At 35.5% G+C, this 20,497-nt stretch overlaps 2 protein-coding genes and 1 long non-coding RNA gene across 10 annotated transcripts in view; 2 read left to right on the top strand and 1 right to left on the bottom strand.

Moving 5' to 3' along the window:
• Nucleotides 1-309: 309 nt before the first annotated feature.
• The window catches only part of Ae2 (anion exchange protein Ae2), a 56,540-nt gene continuing 36,352 nt past the window's right edge, over nt 310-20,497 (bottom strand). For all 8 annotated transcript variants that reach the window (XM_081983685.1, XM_081983686.1, XM_081983689.1 and 5 more), the window contains 4 exons: nt 14,603-14,856; nt 12,222-12,391; nt 2,188-2,358; nt 310-1,656 (listed from right to left, as the gene is read on the bottom strand). In XM_081983685.1, the coding sequence (XP_081839811.1) occupies nt 1,585-1,656; nt 2,188-2,358; nt 12,222-12,391; nt 14,603-14,856 (667 nt within the window). In that variant the 3' untranslated portion in view covers nt 310-1,584. The remainder of the gene's footprint in view (nt 1,657-2,187; nt 2,359-12,221; nt 12,392-14,602; nt 14,857-20,497) is intronic.
• Nucleotides 2,922-8,657, top strand: LOC145731753 (septin-7-like). Its single transcript, XM_081983701.1, has 3 exons — nt 2,922-3,653; nt 6,259-7,424; nt 7,895-8,657. Exons 1-3 carry the CDS (start codon nt 3,257-3,259, stop codon nt 8,156-8,158), a joined length of 1,827 nt encoding a protein of 608 aa, XP_081839827.1. The 5' UTR covers nt 2,922-3,256; the 3' UTR covers nt 8,159-8,657.
• LOC145731759 (uncharacterized) lies at nt 9,046-10,600 on the top strand. Its single transcript, XR_014178867.1, has 2 exons — nt 9,046-9,659; nt 9,842-10,600. It is a non-coding gene; the product is annotated as an uncharacterized LOC145731759 (long non-coding RNA).

Genomic DNA, 20,497 nt, shown 5'->3' with positions numbered 1-20,497 from the left:
ACGTTGTTCCGTCTCTTTGCAATTTCAGTTAAGCGCCCCAATGATGGATTTATCATGTTTTTGATCGTTTGTACTACTTTCCTAACATTGTTTACTCTGATAAAATACCACCCGGTGGATGAATCAATTTCGCGATAACGTCAGTCATTATGAGTTAGTGGATTTTACAACAAAGACCATAAAACAATGGAATGCACAGTGAATTAGCTGAGAATAATCATTCTTTGACTAAACATGAGTGGAAATTGAAAAAAAAAATCCATTTTTCACTCAAAACCTTGAATTGTAGGAAGAAAAAAATAAAACAAATCGACTAAATGTTTTTTTATTATTATCATTTTTCTCTAAAACTTAGTGATTAGAGTTCATTAATGCTCTTGGAATTCAACAACTTAACCTCTAGAATTAGGCTTATAGAAATAGAACAGCTCAAATATACATAAGTACAGTAAAAGGAATATGATTCTATAATTAATTTTTTTCACTTATTCATTGTTAAAAATCACAGTCGGAGAATACTACCTTAGGTCGAAGTGATTCAGAAATAATTATACACGAAAATCTCTCTCTTCTAAATCCGTCTCACTTTTGTATATAACAATATATAAGTTTCTCTCTCTGTCTGTGTAAATTTTAAACATTTTTGTTAAATTCACAAACAAGTTTTGATTCCACTTTATCCTTGTACTATGAGTTCAAATTCATTTAAATACGAAACAGTGCTTAAACGTCAGCTGTCAAAACAATTTGATATGCGACCGATGGAAACTTAAATCACAGAGAAAAGAAGTGGACTGAATTTCAAGCAAAATTTCGTAGCGAATGACGCAACATTGATGGAAACCCAAACTCGAACGGCAACACTGTAAAATATTTCTCTATCAAAACCAGATTTCCATTTTTTTTTTAAGCACCAAATCCTAACCGCGAGAAACGTGCTTCCTTCAACGTTGCAGAAAAATACAGTTTTGAATGTTTTTTTTTTTTGATTCGCTACAGATTTTCTTTAACTACTACCTTATTAACGAATCTATACGGGTATAATCATGTAATTACTAGGTTATGTAAAAGTAGTATATCACATGTGAAGTATTTGCGTAAATTACAGCGCAAATGCCTCACTTGTGGTCTTACCACTTATTAATCATCTACTAGTAATTACACGCATAAAATAGTAATTTTTGAGGATAGTCCTAACTTATGACAAATCTGACAGGTTGGGACAGCAAAAAATTCGACTTGTCTTGGCAACAATGTGACTGAATTGAGCAAAATAGTTTACAGGGTGGAAAACTGTCAAGATACACAATATTGAGCTTGACTCTCCAGTTTTCAGGCTTCACCCTGTATGTAATGTTGTAAACTTGGCAACTTGGTGACTTTAGTCGAATTGCCTCACTGTCCAGATCATGCAGAGTAAAAATGAGCAACTATATTTATTTATATACGGGGTGTCCTTAAGAAACTACTCTCAAATCGCTAATTTGATCATTTTTTCAAAATTAGGCCCTAATATAAATTCAACGACGTCACTAGGTTTGGTTTGGCAACAGGGCCACTCTGTTTAAGTGTTATGAGTAACTATTAACCTGGCAACGGTGCTTCTGCGTAGAAATCGGGCTCGTCGTCGTCCACATCGGCTTGGTCCCCATCGAGCTATTAGAAAATAGTTAAAAATCAAAATAAATCAACAAGACCAAAAACGTTAGAGAAAAAGCAGGCCGGAAACTTGCCTAATTTCCACACCTAACGGTGTTTGACTTTTTAATATTTAGGACGCTCCATAGTTTTATATGAAATTTCAATCGACACCCGTGCATATTAATTCGATATTTCATACTGTAAACCAGCCGGAACGATAAAAAATGCATTACAACAATGGCAGGCAAGGTCAAACTTAACATGAGAAATATCCGATGTCACCAATAACCATTTAATTACAAAATTCCAATCTGTACAGTCTATGGTACAGATACACGTGTTCATTTAAACACTTTGGTGTTTAGAAAAGGCGGAACAAAAATAAACCCAGTAAAGACGGGAAAAGCGCGCCACTGTTGTTTAGTACAAGAGGGCCTTAGAGCCCCACATCTGTTTCTGGATGCCATTAACGGGGCAACTTCCTCTGCTGCACCGATCGATTTACGACCTTTGAAAAATTCAATTTTCCTGACGAAATAAACTTACCGCTCGCAGTTCCCTCTGGGAAAAAATTCGTTTCAGCTGGTCCCGCACCGGCACCATCAGGATCAGGAAGAAGGGGAACGCCAGAGACGCTTTGGTCGACTTGACCACCCACAACATTATTAGGCACATTAGTTGGACGAAGGTAAAGATGTGCATTTTTATAGTCCGGACCTGTAACGCAAAAATGTGTAACAACGAGCTACGTCACGAGCCCGTCTTTGTCTAACTCGTCGCGTTCTGAACGGTATGACAGAGATAGATTAAGGTGTATAAAACAATGCTAATCTTGCTTTTGTAAGATTAATTAAAAAAGAATGTCATACAGATAAAATGTATAAGTTATTGGGTTATTGTGAAATACAAAACTGGATGGCGATTATTATCTAATCTGAAATTAAGTCATTTTCCAATTATGTGTGTTTAAAGCGCTCCAAATGCATTTACTGAACTTGAAACTAGAATCGAGTACGGCCCTGTCGTATTGATACGTGCGCCATCTGACAACCCAAAAGTTGCGACGTTGCCAAATCACTATTTATAATCTCCTAGGTATTTTATAAAAAAAAATGTACAACTAACTGTCTGATGAACAAAAGCAGTCGAGTACGAATACTGCCCATTTATCCATCAATCTCTCAAGATAGTTGTTCCTAACTAAAAGTAGGTTTTTAGGTTCCTAGAAAGTTAGCCGACTTTGGCAACACCGCACTCCAAATCAACTTTCCTTAAATCCGTCAGTCTGGCAACACTGGTGTGCACAGTGAATCGTGTTGTTCGCAAATGGCCGCCCGCAGTCTGACCTCCATTTATCGAGCCGATTATTTTGCAAACTTAACATAAACAAACCCGAATAACCGCGTTAAAACAATAAGTAATCGTTCTACGACAGCTCCGTGGTGATAAAATGCCGTTGGGCCTAGTTTTAACCCTGTAAAACGGCCCTTTTCCGCGGGTGTGGTCCTCCTTAACAAACACAAAATTGAGTCATCGCCGGTCGTGCGGAATGTCAACAACGGTGGCGTAGCCCCCCCATTTTTTGTTTTAGTGTAATAACTGGAGCTCATACGAAATGAGCTCTAATAATGCAAATGCGGCCACCACGGTCGCCACCACCGCCCCAGTAACGGCCACCATCAAGAGTCGTCCCAATATAATGCCCAGCAGTTACATGTACACTTCCAGCAGTGCTCTGCTTAATAGAAACAGCGAGAACAAACCGGCGCCCCCGCCCACCCTACCGAAATACACGTCCAGTTTTAACGCGGGCAGCGGCCTGAATCGGGACAGAGACAAAGACTCAATCGGGGGCTCCTATCGTTTGTCCAGTCTTGACCGGTTAGCAATGAGGAACAAGTTTATGGAACAGCAAAGCCCTACTAATGGCACCCCCCAAACTAATGGAGAACCCAATAGTGGTGTAGCTGCTTTACAAAATAAAAGAGACATGTTCTTTTCAAACAGTACTGGTAAGTAAAGCTTATTTTGCGAATAAAATTTTAATAAAAAACAATTTATACCTGTTATTTATTCTGTTCACTGAATGTTATTATTCACTTTAGTGAGGAGGCAAATATGCACCGAGATTAGATTATTCTAGTGTGGAAATCTGTACCTATTTATATTACATGTTATACATTTTATATTAGTTTAAAATTTGTCAGTTAAAACTGTCACAAGACAGAAAACTATTGCAAATCAATGTCAATTCTAGACAAAGATAAACTTTAGGCGAATTTCCTCGACTAAACCACTCATAGTTAGGATTGTTAGGTTAAATTCGTGTCAACAGGAGCTGTTAAAAGTGTAAAAGTTGTTTGTTTTTATTAGTATTAGTATTATTAATAATTTAAATCCATAATGGAGTGTCCAGTTTTCGTAAGTTTTTACAATACATATGAAGCAGCTGAAATAACAGTTAAAAACATGTATGAACACTTCACCTAATTAAAATTCAGATTTTAGTGATTACCTATTTGTGTAATCTTTTTCTTTTGTCCAGGAGTTTTTATTTTTGTTATTTTGTGACCTGTTGATTTATTTTGTAAAATTGTAATTTGATACAAAGTACAAAAACTTTTCTGTTAGTAGATGTTGCTGTTCTGTTAGTAAACAAATCAAATTTCAAATAATTCAAACCAATTTTTTATTGATGTTTCACGTTGACAGATGACAGCGTTAACTATGACGTCACAAAAGTTAAGCCTGGTTTATAAAACAAAATTTAACTTTAGCATTAACTTTAGTATTAGCATTAAGAATAGAGCTAGTGGTTTTAAATTGTGATGTTCATAAACAAAATTTAACTTTAACTATAAATTTAGCTGTAACTGCTGACCTTGGTTTTACATAAAATTCTAAATTTCGTTACAGCTAATACTAAAGTTAAATCTCCAATGTTTAAATTTCCTCTTAAGATTGAATTTTTGTTTTATTTATGAAATTTCTAAACAGAAATTCAAAGAATATCCTTTTGCTATTGATTTAGTGCAGTAATATGGCATTAGGCAGCAAAACATGAAAAAAAATAACATTAAAGTTAGGTTACTTTTCAGAAAACTGTATGGTTAAATTAGGGATTTTATAAACACCCTTCTTTTTTAGGGTTAATACTAAATTTATTACTAATGCTAAAGTTACAGCTAAAGTTAACATTTCTTTTATAAACTAGGCTTTAACTACTGTGAATGTGTGTCGTCACGACTTAAACTTAACCACTCCAAAAAGTTTGATCGAGGAAATTGGCCTTTTGTAAGTGACAGTCTGCTAAAATGGATGTGATGTCATTTGACAGTTGTTCACAAGATTTTCAGTTGCAGTGATCACATGATCAACTAATCAACAATACAAGTCACTCACAACATTGTATTTCTATGTTTGTCTAAAGCATTGATTTGTACTAGTTCTTTCCTTTTATCGTGGGACTCAGTTATTAGGTTAGGTTAGATTCAACTGCTCATCTAACTTTTACAAGATCAAATAGGCACTCCATAAACACGGCCATTAAATAGTTATTTACATTACTAGTGGGGTATGAGCATTTTTATAGTCACGAGCGGGAGTGTTGCCACGACGAGGTCGTAGACCGAGTTGTGGTGATCACACGAGTACGTTAATTTGCCATACCCCACGGGTGATGTACAACATTTTATCTACGACCATCAGAAGCAGCGTAAAGTAAGAAAAAAATTCATATTTTGTGCAATGTGAACTATTTAGGAACGTCTCGTATATGCTTGCTACGGGTAGTTATTTGTTACCCTTAAATCTTGTCATCTACGCTGTACTGTTTTGGTGTTGTTGCTATGGTGGCCATTTGTTTCCACATATCACTTAAGCGACAATTTAACAGTGTCAGTCACAAATTTTTAAAAGTGCATTTCGTTATGAACATGTCTGAAGAACTTCCGTCAGATATTGAAGAAGCTGCCGCAAACGTGGTATCTGGCTTGTTGCATGCCAAGTCAAAGGAGAAATATGAAAAAATGTATCAACGTTTTGTCACCTGGTGCGAGACCAAGAACATAAAGAGTCCCTTTCAAGAAAAAGTGTTACTTATGTACTTTGAAACCTTGGCAGCAACCTATAGTTCATCCAGCTTTTTTTTTTTTGTGTAAATTCGATCCAAGAACTTTCTAATTCAGGAATTCATTTCACTTTTAATATTTATAAAAAGTAAAATATAGTTATTATTTAAAATAGGTCTGTTCATGGTTTTATCAAAGTTATGTTTAAATTCAATAAACAATTACAGCAGAAATTTTCATTTAAAGTTGTTTTATCGCACTAGTGCGATAAAATCGATTATTATCGCACTAGTGCGGTAAAATCGCTCATTACGTAACTCAAAATGAGCTATGTAATGAATGATTACCATGCTAGGAGTAGATAAACACATTTTCTGGTGAATACATAGAGTTTTCTTAAATTTTGCAATTTTCTAAAGATATTTCATAAAATGCCTGCCAAATTCATAAGAAAGTGTGTTTTAATGGCCGTGTTTGCCCTTCCAAAAGTTTCAATCAGCTGTACTTGACATTTCATTGGAGTGCCTAATATGGGATTTGTTTTCAGCAACTACTCCAGAACAAACCAACAAACTCAACAAAACCCCAAGCGTGGACAAACCGACGGTGCCTGAAAAAAAGGAAACTTTGATAGACAGCTCCCCTCCCAAAGAAGCCAAAGATGAAGCCGTCAAGGAACCGAAACCGGAAATAATCAAGCCGCGAGTCAAGGAGCTGGACGGTTATGTAGGTTTCGCCAACTTGCCCAACCAAGTGTATCGCAAAGCGGTTAAAAAAGGTTTCGAATTCACCTTAATGATGGTGGGGGAGTCCGGGTTAGGCAAAAGCACCCTTATTAACTCAATGTTCCTCACTGAAATTTATAACGCCACTGATGGTTATCCGGGACCGACGCAACGGCTTAAAAAAACTGTAGCAGTTGAAACCACCCGGGTGATGCTTAAGGAAAACGGCGTCAACCTGCTTTTAACCATGGTGGACACTCCTGGATTCGGAGACGCGGTGGACAACAGCAACTGTTGGGTTCCTGTCATTGAATACATCGAGAGCAAGTACGAAGACTATCTCAACTCTGAAGCCCTAGTCACCCGGCAAATGTACCCCGATCAGCGAGTACACTGTTGTTTGTACTTCGTTGAACCTTCAGGGCACGGCCTGAAATCTTTAGACATCGAGTTTATGAAAAGACTGTGCGACAAGGTGAATATAATCCCGGTGATCGCAAAAGCTGATACGCTAACATCAGAGGAATGCGCTCAGTTCAAAAAACAAATCTTAAGCGAGATCGCCGATCACAAAATTAAGATATACGAGTTTCCAGACACTTCGGAAGAAGACGAGGAACACAAACTGAACAAATCGTTGAAGGATCGGGTACCGTTCGCGGTGGTGGGTTCGAACACGGTGGTCGAAGGTGAAGGGGGGAAAAAAGTGCGGGGCCGTAAATACCCGTGGGGTATCGCGGAAGTGGACAATTTGGAGCATTGCGATTTTATCGCCTTGCGGAACATGCTGATCCGCACCCATTTGCAGGACCTGAAAGACGTCACCAATAACGTTCACTACGAGAACTACCGGTGTAGGAAACTGGCCGGATTGGGGGCGGACGGGAAACCAGCTAGAATCTCTAATAAAAACCCGTTGGCGCAGATGGACGAAGAAAAGCGCGAACATGACGCTAAAATGAAGAAAATGGAGATGGAAATGGAGCAGGTAAGAACACATTGTCTGTTATAATAGCAGATAATGGGCCTATCCCACATATCATAAATTTTTGTTTTAATGACTGGAATCGAAAGAATAGGATCAGAAAACTAATTTTTCATATTCTTGAAGAAAAAATTATGATCGTAAATGTTCCTACATTAGTCCATTAAATTTAAAAGATCTGTTTTGGCGCGCATGTGACGTACGTAATTCTGGGCGATTTTATTGGCTGTTGCACGCCATCTGTTTCACTTCTTGTCGCTGATTGGTTGATAGTGTAGTACGTCACCGGCGGCGGGCGCTTTAAACATGGAATTAATGTAGTTTTTATCAACATTTTTTTTCTATTTAGACTTAATATATTTGAAAACAAAAAAATACAGGTATAATATTTTCAATCCGTCTTTGTAGTTATGATATAAAAAAAAATTGTGGGACAGGGCCATATTTAGCTTTTTCTCTACCAATCTCTTCAGGTGTTCGAGATGAAAGTGCGCGAAAAGAAGCAAAAACTCAAAGATTCTGAAGCAGAACTGACCAGACGACACGAGGCAACGAAAAAGCAGCTGGAACAGCAGGCGAAAGACTTGGAGGAAAAGAGACGACAATTCGAGGCCGAGAAGGAAGCTTGGGAGAAAGAGAACCAGATTACTATTGAAGACTTGAGACGGCGCAGTTTGGAGGGATCCCGAGAAACCGTGGATGGTAAAAAGGAGAAGAAGAAGAAGGGACTGTTTTAAACTGGCAGTGATGATCTATTTAGCGAGTAAGGACTATCTATAATGTAACATAGTTTCGTTTATAACTATTCATATTTGATGTATTTCACTATTTGATAACTTAAATTATATAAACGTGAAAACATGGCTGTTTTTTTTTACTTTTCCATTTTTTTTATATAAAGAGTGTGTGAGATTTTTTGATGCTTTTACTAACTTTACCCACATTCCTTGGTTGAACCGCCAAGAAATAGAACTTTAAGCGTGATTGTCAAAAGCATCAACAAAACCAATTATAAATTGTATTTATTATATTTAGAGCGTAAAATTATATAGTTAATGAAAGCTGAGTAAACAGAACGCGAAGAAACTTTTGAAATTTATATGCTCAATTGACGACGCATTGTGTGCCATTATCCCGCCCTTTTGGACTTTAGAAGAACAGTTTGCTTGCGCAATAATTTATATATTATATACGTTGTATAGACTTTTAAAATATATTTATTTTTAATTTCTGTAATATTAATGTCTTTTTATTTTGAAATTGTCCTGCTTTATCAAGTACAACGCCCTGAATGGAATAAAGATGTATTAACATACTCCCACCCGTTACTCAATTTTTCCGGTCTTCCTTCATTACTACCTACACAGCTAAACTGAAAAAAGGCCGATTACATACACTAAGTAATACCTTTCTTAAGCCCCCACCCACTCCTTTTAAAAGGAATACCGTGTTGTGGCTTTAAACAATTACAATCCTCTCCCCCACAAACTAACGTTTGTTTGATCACATAAAAAGCTAGGAAAACGTTATCTAACTCGTTCAAATACTGCAACACTCCAGTTCAAAGTTTTGCGATAATTTCAGTGAAACGGCGATAAAAATTTGTTTTTTTAGTGTACGCCAATGCATTTCAAGTTAATTACAATCTGATGCGTTGCGAATTACAAAGCCTTGACTAACTTGAGATTTATTATATTTATCATTTTCCTTGTGAAACGGTTGAAAGAACGTTTATTCGACAACAACATGAATAACTGCGTAAACAATAGTTCAATGGGCTTTATCAAGGGCTGCATTCGTTTTCCAACTACATGGAGCGAGCAGTGCGTTTTCGACGTCACGATGACGAAATTTGGCAAAAGCATAATTTGACCAACTGTCAGATTACGTCATTGTGACGTGAAAAACGCTCGGTTTGCTCCATGGAGCGTGAAAACTGTGACAAATCAGAAATGGTGCCACTAAATTCAACTAAACATGCAATATTGACTTTATCCTTGTCTATTGTTCACTTTCAGAAAGGGTAAATATCTAAGTGAATGTCTTCCAAAATAAACATTTACTGATTAGCGCTTCTATTTCAGTCATTGTCAGTTTGACAACCATCGACATTTATTTGGTTTGTTTAGTATTAATTCTTTTCCGTTTCTTTGTGTTGTTAATCATTTATAAAGTTTTCTATTTACCACACCACCACAGTTCTTTTAAGAGCTATTGTTTCTACGCTTTTAACATTCTGTAAGTACTTTCATAATATTATTATTAATTTTTTTATGTCGGCTGTCACGTTCTAACCAAAATTGGCACAATTACCAACCTGTTTTGAAAAAAAAAAAGAGGGAGTGTCTATTATGCTTTTATTTAGCCATTTGGTGTTTCCTAAATTCGGAATTACTTACTATTACAGTATTTTTTTTTAGAAAATGCCTGGAAAAATTCTCCACAGACAAGCCTAGCAGTTAATTCTTAACCTTTGTGAATATTTTGAATTGGAAGAAACCGATGGAGGACCTTTAGAAGCTTTATCATCTGTTCAGGAAGAAAATAAGAAATTTTAAGACCTTACATATTCTTACTGATGTATTTTTTTTGATGCTAGAAGGTTGCAGCTGCTTTGAAAATTTCCCGCAAAACTGTTTATTCGATTCGGAAAAAGCAAGCAAGTAATCTTATGATTTCCTCACCTAGAAAACGTAAATCGAGACGTTATCGACGGGCCAAGCCCATTGATTTATCTGAAAGCATTAAAATAGATGTTCGAAATACATTATATGATATGTACAACGATAGTATGTTAATAATAGTAAAATATATCTACTTTTGTAAGAATCATCTATTAACATTTCATTGTTTCCAGAGACTGAGATTTTTGGGTTGCATTTTAGATTTTTCATAAAAATTTCTTCAAACATATTAATAATAAAGTCATAGAAAAAATAAAATAAGTGTCTAAAATGTTTTCCAGCGGGTTTAAAATAAAATAAGTGGATTGCAACCTGAAAATGAGATACTACAGCATTACTCAGAATGTCTTATTGAATTTTTAATTTGTTGTATTTATTTTACAGAAACATGTAACCATCCAGAACCTAAATCAAGAGCTTAAAGTTAAAGAAATACTACATATTGGTGATACATCTCTGCGAATTTTGGTAAATAAATTAGGTTTCAAATTTAGACGGAATTCTATGATCCAAACGGAAACTTCTCATAAATAAAAAATGTTATTTCGGTCAAGATATTTTTGATTTGCTTTGGTATAAGGTTGTTTTAGTGCAAATTTGCAGCCAAAGATCTCTACTTTCTGACTGACAATACACGCAAAATTTTAAACGTGACGAAGTTTTAAACGATTTGATTCATATGATTATAAATGATGTAGTCTTGGGTAAACTCACTCCGCGAGAACAGTAAGTGATTTTGGACTGTGTGTGTATTGTTTTTCTCCCTGTAAAATAAGGTAAACAGCAACCAACCCTTTGTATGTCACATGAAACATTTACCAGCCGCTGTTCGCCCTCACTGTATAATTTAGACATTTTCTGTTACCGAAAATATGAAAAGCCCAAATACAACTCACACAAAATAATAACCTAATGAAAAGATATTGAGATCTTTTTATCACACAAATCACTCCTGGTATTTTTTTTACAGGGATGTTAAAAAATAGATAGTTTGTAGGTAGTTAATTGTTGAGAGGTTTTTGTTTTTTTGGGAATTAATCAATTTTGAATGATTGACTGGCGGTTTTTTGGAAGTCAAGTAAAGAAAGAAGATTAGAAATAATAAGCCTCGAGTTGATTTGAGTATTCCGCTGGAATTCGAGAGGTCTACACCGGGCGTGTTAATTAGGCTACTTCCCTTGAGGAGATCAAGCGAATTGGTCGAGGCGTGTGACATTAAATCCACAAATCTCACCAGGAAGAGCTATCATTATCTTTGGAAGACGTCCTGCTGCCGCAGGGGAAGAAGATTCTAAAAAGCCAGAAGTTTCCACGTTCTTCGAGACCGTCTCGGGTTTGAGATAAACCCTTTGGCATCACAGCAGATAAAGGATTATTCTATAGTGCGGGGAGAGAGGGCGTGACGTGCGGTGATATTAAAAGAACAGTAACAGACTGTAAGTAAAGTAATTTCTTTTTAGAATTAAGAATCTTTCGAACTCATAGATAACAGTATTGTAGCGGTAATTTTTAGTTTTGTATTTTGTGAGAGAAGGTAATTATATAATCGGTTAGTTTAGGTTTATTCGTTGTCCTAATAACACAACGTTTTGGCATCCCTGTATGGTATTTCTTGTTTTGCTGAATTTAAATTCTAAATTCATTTGTTATTTTATTTTGTGGTTCGACACTCGGAGTGATTTTTTGTGAGGTAAAAATGTTCAAAACAAACGGGCCTTCTTGTACTGTTGGAGAGAACCGGGACGGCAGTCAGGAATCCGTTCAGGAAAGTGAGGTGGACATTATGATGCAAATTAATAAATCCAACCCATTTCTCTCCACGTCAGGACAAGGAAGGTCATCCAGTGTGAATCATAACACTAATCGACAAATTTAAGTTGCAACGAGAATAGTTTGAAGAAACCGTCAACAAACGCCAAACAACCAAAATTTTAAATGGCGTTGCCGGTAGCGCCCTCGCAGAATTTTCCCGATTGATTAAAGAACATACGTTAATGACGTCAACATTCCGTCTCGCTCAGTTTACAACTAATAGACAAAGAACGACAATTATTACGTCACTGCCCTGGTATAGACGCAACAACTAACACTACAGGGTGTGTAAAAAAAAACTTACCCTGCGAACGTAGGTCGCTTGGGGGTGGTGCTTAACCGGCATGAAAAACAAACGGGTTCGGTCGAACAGTTGAATGCCGTCGATGGAGGCCACGCCCATGTAGAGAAAAATGCCAAACAGCACGGCCATGGGGACCAATCGGAGCAACGGTGACATAAACACTGACAAACCTACAAATGACATTTCATGAGTTCCAAAATCACCAACCGTGCCAGAAGGCGAACTCTCTAACGAATAGCAAGGATATTTCTTTGCTATCATAGAAAACCCTTCTCTATCGTAATATATACGGTACTCTCTACGTTTCGATTGGCAAAGATCGGCACTCAACGTAGCTATTCGGGTTGTGCAAAATAGAAAGACCAAATGAGGTCTTGCTATGATTTTATCTCTCTTGCGGCTATGAAATTTTGTATTTGCCAATCTTTCTTTTCCGTCGTCTTCTAAAGGGTGTCCCAACAAGAACGCAATTTTTAAATCTGGCAACATTCGAAGTGTCATTGTTTGACATTTGAACAATTGTTATTGTTTGCTAGTAGAAGGTACGAGGTTAGTAAAAATGGAGCGCTACACGAATGAACAACGCATTCTCATTGTGAAATTGTTTTACCAAAATGGTGAAAGTTTTGCGGCTACAGTTCGCAAATTGCGATCAATTTGGGGTCACAATAATGCTCCAAAAGAGTCTGTCCAGAGCTGGATCACTCTGTTAGTGATGTAAAGACAACAACGCGCCATCGACCAGGTCGATCGACCGAAAATGTCGCAGCTGTACGTGATGATGTCATTCAAACTCCATCCACCTCAATTCGACACCGAGCTCAGCAAATTGGTGTCTCCAAATCCACTTTGCAGCGAATTTTGACGAAAGATTTGCATCTTCATGCATACAAAGTTCAATTGACTCAGGAACTGAAGCCAGCTGACCATGGACAGCGAAGGGAGTTCGTTAATTCGGTATTGGAGAGACAACATGAAAATGCTGATTTTGCCGATAAAATCATCTTCAGTGACGAGGCCCATTCTTGATGGCTTCGTCAATAGGCAGAATTGTCGCATTTGGGGTGAGGAAAATCCTCGAGTGATTCACGAGAAGCAAATGCATCCTCAACGTGTCACTGTGTGGTGTGGTTTTTGGGCTGGAGGAATCATTGGACCTTTTTTTTATGAAAATGACGCAGGTCAAGCGCAATCAGTCAATGGAGATCTTGCCTAGAATTGAAGAAATGAATGTGGAGCGCATGTGGTTCCAACAAGACGGCGCCACATGTCATACAGCCAGAGAAACAATTCAATTGCTGCATCAGTCATTTCCCGGTCGTGTTATTTCGCGTTTTGGAGATCAGAATTGGCCGCCTAGATCGTGCGATTTAACACCATTAGATTTTTTTCTTTGGGGTTTTTTGAAGTCGATGGTTTACGCGAATAAGCCGACGACGACTCAAGCCTTAAAAGAGGAAATTGGACGCTGCATTAATGAAATACCGCAGCATTTATGCGGTCATTGAAAATTTTTTGCAATTGCAATGCAAAGCCAGCAGCGGCCATCTGCACGATATATTGTTCCATACATAACCTCATTCTGTCTACTTTACGATATAATAAAGTTTCACGATTTTTTTTTAAATATCTGTGTTTTATTTAAAATTTAAAAATTGCGTTCTTGTTGGGACACCCGATAAAATTCAAATGTTTTGTTTGTTAACCTTTATGCCCGTCAGTGTCAACATTGTGTCAATAAGGTTGTGTTGAGGACCAATTGATTGTGTTTGCACCCCCCTTTCTTTGTTTTTCAGTTTTTCGTTAAAGTGTTAATGCATCTATTAGTTATTTGTTTTTGAGGTGTAAGCTGTTCATGATGGAATGGTTGTGTTCCATCAACACACTCTCCTTCACAAAATGCATAACAATTGGTAGCATGTTTACAAGGAATTAAGAAATATTAATGGTCTAACAAGAAAATAAGAAACTGAAGCAACAGAACTACAATAAAAAAAAACCAACAACAAAAATGGCAACAAAACGGATTATTTTAGAATGTAAACTTTGAAATATATGATTAATTACTGAAAAAGAAAGTAAAAAATGTAGAATTATTCAAATTATTGTCATTGATACTTGTCATTAACTCTGAATACGACGAAACAAGTAAAAGCCCTAGATTTATTACTAGAAATTAGACGAATGTTTTTAGGACCGATAGGTTCCCGTTTTCTGTTGACCGAATGTGATAGAAAATAGCTTAGAGAGTACCAACAGTTAATAGAAAGAAATTTTCTTTCTTATCTATTTCTCATCGTTACGCAGTTCGCCTCCAGTTTACTGATCATAACACTATTTTTCCAATAAGACAGATATTCTTGATAAAAAGCTGTACGTACCAATCAAAACAGCAACCAGGAAACTAGATAAGCGCTGTTCTTTAACTTCAATCAGATGCGGTTTTTCACCGGGCGCGTGCGTCCTCGACATGACCGTGAGGGCGCTGGCGTGCGCAATACTACGGACAGTAGCTGCGCACATCCACGGAAACCCGAACGAACCGCAGGCAACGTTAATCAAACAGATGAGCACAATGTCCAAATGAAAACCTGCACCTTTCTGCAGTTTACGTTCCTTTTTATCCAAAATTAACCTGAAAAATCCATCCAATTTAGTAACAAATACAGATAAAGTGTATACAGGGTGGTCCAGTTTTAAATGTCAATAATTCACCATTTGATAGTTAATCAAAAAATAAGTTGACATACATTATGACATTTTGCTGAAAAACGCTTCCTAAGGAAGATACCAAAATTTAGTTTAAAAATTCGTTTTTTTGCTATAACTGTCAGACCGTTGCAGCAATTTTGATTTAAAATAAAAATCCATTGTCTCCAATATTAAATAATATTTTTATGGAACATTTCGAAGAAAATACCATTAATAATTTTAATTATAAACCAACAATCTGGTGGAGATGCATTGATGATGTTTTCACAATATATCCATTCGGTAATGATCATCTCAAACAATTTCTAACTCACATAAACTCAATAGAACCCACAATCAAATTTACAACAGAAACTGAACAAAATAACGAACTTCCATTCTTAGACATTCTAATCAAAAAAGACAAATTTGAAACAAAAGTAAACAGAAAACCAACCCACACAAATAGATATTTAAACTACAAATCCAATCATCCAATAATGGTAAAAAAAGGTATGGTAAAAAGTTTATTTGATAGAGCCAAAATTATTTGCAATAATGAACAATTTAATAAAGAAAAATTATTCATTAAAAATGTTCTAAAAAAAAAATGACTATCCTGAAACATTTATTAATAAATGTTTTAGGGATTTAGAACATCCAAAACAATCTGAAAATCAAAATCAAATTTTACCTTTTACTAACCTTTTTATTCCTTACATTCCAGGTATTTCTGACAAAATCAAACGAATAGCTAAAAAATATAACATCAGAACAATATTTAGAACTCAAAACACATTAAGATCACACTTAACTAAAACAAAACCTCACAATGAAAATAAATCTACAAGAAACGCGATATATAAAATTCCTTGCGAATGCAATCAATTTTATATTGGTGAAACCTCCAGACCTTTAAGAAAACGTATTAAAGAACACCAAAATTATTTAAGAACTGGAGGCTTTCACAAATCTAATATATGCCAACACGCGTTTGATAATGATCATAGAGTCAAATGGAATGAATGTAGTAGTATCATAGACAAAGAAACTTTTTCAAAAAGACGTAAAATAAAAGAAAGTGCATATATTAGATTAAACCATGACTCCTGTGTTGCTACATCCTCTATTAATATTGACCAAACTTGGTTAAATATTCTAGAGGAGGAGATAACACTTGGTCATATCAAACGAAACTGAAATTTCTTGTAATTTTGTTTTCATTATAAAACCCACCTTTCACTACAACAATAGATAACCTTTCCTACTGGAATGACAAAAGTCAAAATTTATGTCAATTTTTATTGACGAAACGCTTCTCAGAGTTCCAAATTGAACATTATCAGGTTTAATATTTATTAAGTTGTTGTTTTCTGTGTTCTGCCGTTGTGTTCTTTCTTTTTTAGATTCTCTGAAGACGGTGGTAGATTTTCCACCGAAACGTCAGCGTTTTTAGGTAACAAGACCTAAGAGCCTAAGTCAGTGGTCTTGTGTTGGGACGACTAGGTTAATGTTATTTTCAACTTAGTTGAAAATAGAGCGAAATTCCATTTTCCCAACAAACCTTTTTTGTGTTAGACAGAAGACCCAATAAACAAAGAAAAAATTTTGATTAAATTTTCATCAAGTACTTATGAAATGAATGCTCATTACGTGATGTGAATGACGTTTTGTCAAACTTGTTCAGTGGCGTAGATACAGGGAGATGGTGTTCATTTTCCCACTCTATTTTCTACGCTGACTGGATATTTCACAAAAATTACAGTTTTTTAATTTCCGTCTTCAATTTAAAAAAAGATGTATCTGCTGTCAAATTTTGATTCAAAATTCTTTTTACGAGATAACTGAGTTATTACGTTTTAAAACCCAAGAAAAGAGGGATATCGGGGCAGCAAAATATCATTTTATAAAAATAAATCTACCAGAAGTGGATTCTCCTTCAAAAAATAAGTTGACATGTTTTTTCGTCATTTTATAAAAGAACTCATACTAAGAGACATACAGCCCTCTAAAATTCGGAAAAATCGTGGTTTTTTGTTATAATCTCAGATCATTGAAAGTGAAAACCGTTTTTTAAGGAAGATACAGTCCTCCAAATTTCCATTTAAAAAATCGTTTTATAGTTTAAAACTGAACATTCAAGACTTGTGAAAGTCCAAATTTGTACTGAATAGTCTAAAAACTTTTTTACTACTAGGAATGGTCTTATGATTCGCTTTCTCAGACTGCCATCCTGGTTGAGTGTCTGAAACTGGCATTCAAGAACTAAAAAGTCCGGAAATCAAGACAAAGATTGTATTGTGCATGAAACTCATTTTTTACTGCTAAAAATAATATAAAAGTTGACTTTTAATGCTAGAACTGACTTTACTAGGACTCAAAGAGAGTCCAAAAGTATATTTTCAAGACTTTAATTGGTGTACAACTCAATTTTCTGGACAGGACACCAAGTCTAGAAGTAAATTAAATTTTCGGACTATTTTATTTCTAAAAATTAGTTCTCAAGACATATTATTGTAGCATTTGGTACCAACATTTTTTACTTTTATTACTGAAGAAACTTGACTTTTGGAAATAGTCTTAAACTCGATTTTTCAGTCTTAAAAAGCATTAAAAACAGTCTGAATTTCTTAGAGATGCTACAATTTATTGCACCTATGAGTGCAGAAGTCAATTTAATAGTGAAGAAGCTTGGAATAGCATTTTCAAGACTATGGTCAGTGAACAAACTGGCTTTTAGGCCTGATAAGTCAAAAACTTTGTAAAGATAGTCTTGAAACTCGATTTGAGGCACTCAAACCGCCTTAAAACACTAAAAACAGTCTAGTTTATTAAGAAATACCCGAATTTTTAGCACTGAGGTGTCTAGAAGCCGATTTAATAGTGACAAAGCTTGGAATGCTATTTTAAGTCTATGAAGAATGTAAAAATTGTTTTTTAAGTTTGCTATGTCAATAACTTGGTGAAAATAGTCTTGAAACTCGATTTTCCAAGCTGAAAGTAGTTTTGAAGCACTAAAAATAGTCCAGAATTCGAAGAAAATGAAAAGCAAAGTAAAAAGCACGAAAAGTTCGTTTTCAAGACAATTTCCATGAATCTAATGTCAATGTCCTGCATCTAAGACTTTTCAAGACTAAAATATTGAAATTTGTCTTCAAATTATGAAAACTTACTTCAAATGCAAATTTTAAGCTTCTGATGTCACTTTTCATTAGTTCAGTCACATTTTGGGGTTCAAGTCAATTTTTAAGGTTTAAATGTATGAATTTGTAGTAACAAATTCTTGAAAAAGTAGTTTTTTTGTCTACAAGTCAATTTTCAGTTGCATGAAAAGTCAATTTTCAAACCTAAAGCCTTTTTTTCTTTTTTAAAGGGTATTTGGGCAGTTACAGACCTGATATTTTCACTGAATGTACTAACTTAAACCTAAAAACCAGCGCCGTACTGGAAAATTTTCAGAAAAAAATCTGTTTTTTGTTAAACTTCGAAAACCAAACTGAAAATGACAAAAAACCCACTCAACTAACTTGAAACACAATTTGGGCCATAATTTGGGTAATTGGGCAGTTGCGGACCTGAAATTTTTACTGAATGTACTAAATTGAACCTAAAAACCAGCGCCGTACTGGAACATTTTCAGAAAAAATCCTGGTTTTTGTTAAACTTGGAAAACCAAACTGAAAATGACAGAAAACCTACTCAACTAACTTGAAACACAATTTGGGTCATAACTTGGGTAATTGGGCAGTTGCGGACCTGAAATTTTCACTAAATTAACTAAATTGTACCTAAAAACCAGCGCCGTACTGGAACATTTTCAGAAAAAAATCTGTTTTTTGTTAAACTTCGAAAACCAAACTGAAAATGACAGAAAACCTACTCAACTAACTTGAAACACAATTTGGGTCATAATTTGGGTAATTGGGCAGTTGCGGACCTGAAATTTTTACTGAATGTACTAAATTGTACCTAAAAACCAGCGCCGTACTGGAACATTTTCAGAAAAAATCTTGGTTTTTGTTAATCTTCGAAAACCAAACTGAAAATGACAGAAAACCTACTCAACTAACTTGAAACATAATTTGGACTATAATTTGAGTAATTAGGCGGTTACGGACCTGAAATTTTCAATGAATTTACTAAATTGTACCTAAAAACCAGCGCCGTACTGAAACATTTTCAGAAAAAATCCTGTTTTTTGTTAAACTTCGAAAACCAAACTGAAAATGACAGAAAACCTACTCAACTAACTTGAAACACAATTTGGGTCATAACTTGGGTAATTGGGCAGTTGTGGACCTGAAATTTTCACTAAATTAACTAAATTGTACCTAAAAACCAGCGCCGTACTGGAAAATTTTCAGAAAAAATCCTGGTTTTTGTTAAACTTGGAAAACCAAACTGAAAATGACAGAAAACCTACTCAACTAACTTGAAACACAATTTGGGTCATAACTTGGGTAATTGGGCGGTTACGGACCTGAAATTTTCAATGAATTTACTAAATTGAACCTAAAAACCAGCGCCGTACTGGAATATTTTCAGAAAAAATCCTGGTTTTTGTTAAACTTCGAAAACCAAACTGAAAATGACAGAAAACCCACTCAACTAACTTGAAACACAATTTGGGCCATAATTTGGGTAATTGGGCAGTTGCGGACCTGAAATTTTTACTGAATGTACTAAATTGAACCTAAAAACCAGCGCCGTACTGGAACATTTTCAGAAAAAATCCTGTTTTTTGTTAAACTTCGAAAACCAAACTGAAAATGACAAAAACCTACTCAACTAACTTGAAACACAATTTGGGTCATAACTTGGGTAATTGGGCAGTTGCGGACCTGAAATTTTCACTAAATTAACTAAATTGTACCTAAAAACCAGCGCCGTACTGGAATATTTTCAGAAAAAATCCTGGTTTTTGTTAAACTTGGAAAACCAAACTGAAAATGACAGAAAACCTACTCAACTAACTTGAAACACAATTTGGACTATAATTTGAGTAATTAGGCGGTTACGGACCTGAAATTTTCAATGAATTTACTAAATTGTACCTAAAAACCAGCGCCGTACTGGAACATTTTCAGAAAAAATCCTGGTTTTTGTTAAACTTGGAAAACCAAACTGAAAATGACAGAAAACCTACTCAACTAACTTGAAACACAATTTGGGTCATAACTTGGGTAATTGGGCGGTTACGGACCTGAAATTTTCAATGAATTTACTAAATTGTACCTAAAAACCAGCGCCGTACTGGAATATTTTCAGAAAAAATCCTGGTTTTTGTTAAACTTGGAAAACCAAACTGAAAATGTAGAAAACCCACTCAACTAACTTGAAACACAATTTGGGTATTTGGGCAGTTACGGACCTGAAATGTTCACTGAATGTACTAAATTGAACCTAAAAACCTGCGCCGTACTGGAAACTATGAAAACTGGCTACAATAATATTTTTTAAACTTCTTAAGTGAATTTTCCGTTTCCAAGACAATTTTTAAGTTGGGTTGGGTTAGTTTTGGGTCTTTGACCGTAATAACGTGTAATAAAGTGCTTGTTCCAAATTTGATCAATATTGCTCCAACG

The sequence above is a fragment of the Ips typographus genome, linkage group LG7 (genome assembly GCF_016097725.1).
Source record: "Ips typographus isolate SLU linkage group LG7, UJ_Ityp_2.0, whole genome shotgun sequence".
In the NCBI taxonomy this organism is placed as follows: Eukaryota; Metazoa; Arthropoda; class Insecta; order Coleoptera; family Curculionidae; genus Ips; species Ips typographus.
Note: the sequence above shows the minus strand (reverse complement) of the source record. Positions and strands in the feature narration are given on the sequence as shown.

Excerpts from the sequence above, each read along its gene's own strand:
- LOC145731753 (XM_081983701.1), top strand. The coding sequence starts at position 3,257 with ATGAGCTCTAATAATGCAAATGCGGCCACCACGGTCGCCACCACCGCC. Across the intron at positions 3,654-6,258 it reads GTTCTTTTCAAACAGTACTG|CAACTACTCCAGAACAAACC; the intron begins GTAAGTAAAGCT and ends ATTTGTTTTCAG. Across the intron at positions 7,425-7,894 it reads TGGAGATGGAAATGGAGCAG|GTGTTCGAGATGAAAGTGCG; the intron begins GTAAGAACACAT and ends CAATCTCTTCAG.